The sequence below is a fragment of the Vigna unguiculata genome, chromosome 10, assembly GCF_037176805.1.
Source record: "Vigna unguiculata cultivar grain cowpea cultivar isolate G323 ecotype 2 chromosome 10, ASM3717680v1, whole genome shotgun sequence".
Taxonomy (NCBI): domain Eukaryota; kingdom Viridiplantae; phylum Streptophyta; class Magnoliopsida; order Fabales; family Fabaceae; genus Vigna; species Vigna unguiculata.
Window position 1 is genome coordinate 45,771,608 of NC_140801.1, and position 5,069 is coordinate 45,776,676.

The window sequence follows — 5,069 nt, forward strand, 5'->3', positions numbered from 1 at the left end:
TCCAAATCTTCAGGTATGCAGACCCTGCCTCTGAACCTTAACACCCCATCACTTCCTATCATAAAGTCCTTGGCTTTCTCAGTTCTAAGCAACTCTACCGTTCTCTGTAGTTTGGGGTCAGATAGTTGCCTCTCCTTTATCAGGCCAAGGAAATCACTAGATGCAGCTAGGTGATTGCATCTAATGACACCTTCTCCTAAAACAACCTGCAACTGCATGTCTCTGAACTGCTCCACCAAATCCAATTCCCTAGCCATCATATAAGATGCATGGACTGTTTTTCGGCTTAGGGCATCAGCCACCACATTTGCTTTTCCCGGGTGGTACAACAACTCAAAATTAAAGTCCTTTAAGAACTCCATCCATCATCTCTGTCTCATGTTCAACTCTTTCTGGTCAAACAGGTACTTCAGACTCTTGTGGTCACTGAAAACCTGAAATTGAGCACCACATAGATAATGTCTCCATATTTTCAGTGCAAACACTACAGCTGCTAACTCCAGATCGTGTGTGGGGTAGTTCTTCTCATGACTTCTCAGCTGTCTTGAGGCGTAGGCAACCACTCTTCGTTCTTGCATTAGAACGCACTTTAATCCCTGATGGGAGGCATCACAGTAAACCTCAAAGGGTCTACTCGTATCATGAATTACTAGCATGGAGGCACTAGTCAACTTCTGCTTCAACTCTTGAAAGCTTTCTTCGCAACGGTCGGTCCAAGCAAAAGGCTGATCTTTGCGAGTCAGTTGAGTCAAGGGTGCTATAATCTTGGAAAATCCCTCAATGAACCTCCTATAGTAGCCTGCCAACCCCACAAAGCTCCTAATTTCAGTCGCTGATTAGGACGCTCCCACTTTAACACAGCTTCCACCTTGGATGGATCCACAAATATGTCCTGAGCTGAGATCATATGCCTTAAGAATTGGACCGTGGTCATCCAAAACTCGCACTTTGACAGTTTTGCATACAGCTGCTTCTCTCTCAAGATGCTCAGAATTGTCCTCAGATGCTTTGCATGCTTTTCACGAGTTCGGTAGTATATCAGGATGTCGTCGATGAAAACCACCACAAACTTGTCTAGAAACGGCCTGAAGATTCTGTTCATATAGTCCACGAACAAGACATAGGCGTTAGTCATACCGAAAGGCATCACTACGTACTCGTAGTGCCCATATCTAGATCTGAAAGCGGTCTTCTGCACATCATCAGACTTAACTCTAATCTGATGGTACCCAGATCTCAAGTCGATCTTAGAAAACACCGCAGTACTGTGCAACTGATCCATCAAGTCATCTATCCTTGGCAGAGGATATTTGTTCTTGATGGTCAACTTGTTTAGTTGCATGTAATCCACATAGAGCCTAGAACTGTCGTCTTTCTTTTTAACCAACAACACTAGCGCTCCCCAAGGTGATACGCTCGGTCGGATAAATTGTTTCTCTAGTAGTTCTTCTATCTGCTTCTTCAACTCTACTAGCTCGACAGGAGCCATTCTGTAAGGTGCTATTGATATTGGTCTTGCTCCAGGCACCAGATCAATGGGGAACTCCATCTCCCTAGGAGAGGGTAGGCCAGGTACATCTTCAGGGAATACATATGAGAAATCCCTTACCACAAGCGTCTCAAGATTCCCATCTCCACTCTCAACAGATAGTTGAGTCAGAATTAGGAAACACTAAGATCCTTCCTTAATTGCTTAATCCACCCGCTGTGAGGACAACAACAAATCTTCATCCTTTGAGCTGGGAAACAACACCTTTTTTCTCATTGCAATCAATGAGAATGTGATTAGCAGATAGTCAATCCATTCCCAAGATTACATCTAACCCTTTCAGAGGTAAACAGATAAGGTTTACCCTGTACTTGCGTCCCTCAACCTCGATCAAACATCTAACACACATTGTCGAGGTTCTGACCAACCCAGAAGCAGGCGTGGACACCACCAGGTCATACTGGAGTTCCCTCACCGTAAGACCCAACTCTACCACTTTAGATTCTGACACAAAGGAGTGTGTCTCTCCGGAATCATATAAGACATGCAAGTTCCTACCAACAATCACACAAGACTCGATAATGAGGTTACTTGATCCAGCCGCCTTTGTACCCGTCATGGCGTACACTCGACCAACTGTCTGAGGTCTTGCACTTCCCCGTGTCTGTTGTGGCTGAGACTACACTCCTACCAGTGGGGCAATCTCTGAGGAAGTGGCCCTCCTGGCCACATCTGTGACATGTTTGCCTGTCGCCAAGCTAAGGGTAAGCACTCCTCATGTGGGGCCCTCCACAATAATAACATTGCAGCCTGTGAGATTGATGCTGATGAGACTGACGTGAGAATCTACTGGACCCCTGAGGTTGAGGTCTAGAGTAGGGTTTCCTCCTATCATCCTGTCGACTCGTGGAACTCAATGGTCCTCCCACCTTCTGTTGAGGCTGTTGTTGAGCTTCAACTTCAGCTTTTAACTTCTCCATTACCCTTGCTTTCTCCACAAAGGCAGGGAATTCCTTGATAGAGAGTGGAGCCACCATGAGTTTGAGATCACCTCTTAACCCATTTTCAAACTTCCTACACTGCCAATCCTCAACCATCCTCAAGGTGTGGAATCTGCCCAGGTGCTTGAACTTTTCAACATACTCTGATACTAACATATCTCCTTGCATCAGCTGCAAGAACTCAACCTCTTTGACATACCTCACACTATCTAGGAAGTACTCAACATAAAACTTCTTCTTGAACAACTCCTAAGTAACAGACTCTGTGTTGTCTTCTAGCATCATCTTCATACTAGACCACCAGTGGACAGCTCTCCGACAAGCAGATACTCAGAATATGCCAGCCTATTCTCTACTGGGCACCTCTTAGCATCATAAATCCGCTCCATATCTCTCATCCACTGATCTGCCTTATCCGGGGTAGTCTTGCCATCGAAGCGGGATGGATGATGTTGAAGAAAATCCTCCAAACACCACTATGTACTCGTGGTGGTGGAGCTTGGGAAGATCCAGCTGTGGAACGATTCTCCCCCATCTGATGCAGGGCTTCCAAATGCCTCTACTGAGTTGACTCCGCTGCTAGCCTAGCAGAATCCATCTACTGCAAGGCCAGGTTGTGTTGATTCACCATGTTAGCATTCTGTTGCTGCATGGCTCTTATCATCGCCTCAATGGTCCCCACCAAGTGAGAGTTATCCAGGTTTGGAAGAGGAGGAGGGGGAGGCCTAGGTGCCATAGCACTGACCACACAAAGAGAGGAACCATCAGTCTAGCTAACACATACCACAACTACACCAAAACACTATGAGAAACACACAACAGAAACTAAGCAAGCTCACACCTACAAACCCTAAAGGAACTACTGCTCTGATACCAAAAATGTATCATCATTTTAATAGTTTTCACGCCACTAATAAAATGTTAACATCATGATCAAACAAAGCAGAAGTATGTATAAACAGTTATAGAGTGCTGATACAGTCATCCAAAATAACCATATAAGTCCCTATCAACAAGCATAGTCTATACAAGGAGAAGTCAGTTCCTACGACTTAAACTCCAAGGAACCTAACCCAAAAGGTCACCATTGAATTCCAAGCCCAAGATCAGCTCCTATCCAGGAGAGGGGTATCTTCATCTGGATTCAGCTCTGCTCACAGGTGATCATTGCAAAGAAGAAAACACAAGGAAAAACAAACATAAACCAGAAGGGTAAGCTAACTTGAATAAGAGAATTCATGCAATTTAATATTGAGTATGAATCAGAACTTATCACATTCACCACAAAAAGTTAAGCTTCCATAACACAGTACAATATACATGACTCTAGACTCAATATCCGGATTATGTAAAAGACATTGGAGCTTTTGGTGGCTTGCACCTGTAACGGTCCCCAAACTCTGCAGAGTCAAGACACAAGGGGTTATCACCCGACCGTTCCCAGGGTAAGTCCCCTTCACGTCTAGGACTTGATCAAGTCCAAAGACAAGGACATCCTGCTACTCCTCACGACATAATCCATTCTGCTCTATCTGAGCGTGAATGATTATTGGAGTTTCAGGATACCAACCAATACGGATTCCTCACATCCTTACACACACTAACATACTCATCTGAATTTCCCTTGAAATTCCATTCAACCACAACCTCTCTTAATTCATGTTCATTAAATTTCACCACACATAATATTAACATAGCATTTCAAGCATATAAGAGACTAATGGTGCAAATTTTCATTTACACATATAACTTCATTCTTTACAACAGAACCACAAACCTCCCACTGCAGTGATTCTCGCTCAAGCTAGACAATCTAGCCCAGGCGAGAGGCCATCTCGCTTAGGCCAGTCAGTCTCGCCTGAGCGAGGCTCTAACAGTGGCAAAAATAAAAACCTGGGCGAACTCTGACTCAGGCTAAGCTGGTTCGCTTAGACGAGAGTGTCTCTCGCTCAAGCGACTTCAGCTCGCCTAGGCGAGGCTTCGCGTAGGAACATGGGTGGGTTTTCTGGTGTTTTCGCTCAGGCGAGAGTCACTCGCCTAGGCAAAAATACCAGATTACGAACCTGTTCCCACATGCAGGAGCCCAGATTCTTCACACACAAATCAACACTCCCCAATTCATGCAATTCAAACATCATTTCAACACTTAAACATGCAATTCAGACTCATCAAGCAGATTTCTATACGAATTTGAGTAAAAATGGTTAGCTTCCTTTACCTTTGCAATTATCATAAGTAAGAACTCTTTCAATTAGGGGCACCTCAATCTCACAACCTAAGGTACTGAATTACAAATGTTAAGTGTAAGAACAGGCCCAAACTCAACCCAGAAAGATGGAAGTACTCAAAATTCGAAAATTGGAAGGCAAGGGAGAAATTGAGATTGACTTACACGTAGGGAGGGGAGGCTCAACTTGAGGAAGTGGTCCTGAACAAGCCTCGGGTCTAAATTCTGTAACAGAAGAGAATGATTCAGACTCTTGGACGAAAATTCAGAATGTTTTCTGGTAGAGAGAAGGCAGAGAAAAGTAGAGAGGGAGAAAGGTGCAAGGTGAGGGTGAAGTGTTGTTTCTGTGAAG

At 44.4% G+C, this 5,069-nt stretch overlaps 1 protein-coding gene across 1 annotated transcript; it reads right to left on the minus strand.

Annotated features, from left to right (window-relative positions):
• Window positions 1–2,247: 2,247 nt before the first annotated feature.
• On the minus strand, window positions 2,248–3,226 carry LOC146883341 (uncharacterized). The gene is made up of 3 exons (XM_085667516.1): window positions 3,119–3,226; window positions 2,784–2,915; window positions 2,248–2,739 (listed from the first exon to the last, which is right to left on the minus strand). The coding sequence occupies exons 1-3, from the start codon at window positions 3,224–3,226 to the stop codon at window positions 2,248–2,250; spliced, it is 732 nt and encodes a 243-aa protein (XP_085523642.1).
• Between the last annotated feature and the right edge of the window lie 1,843 nt (window positions 3,227–5,069).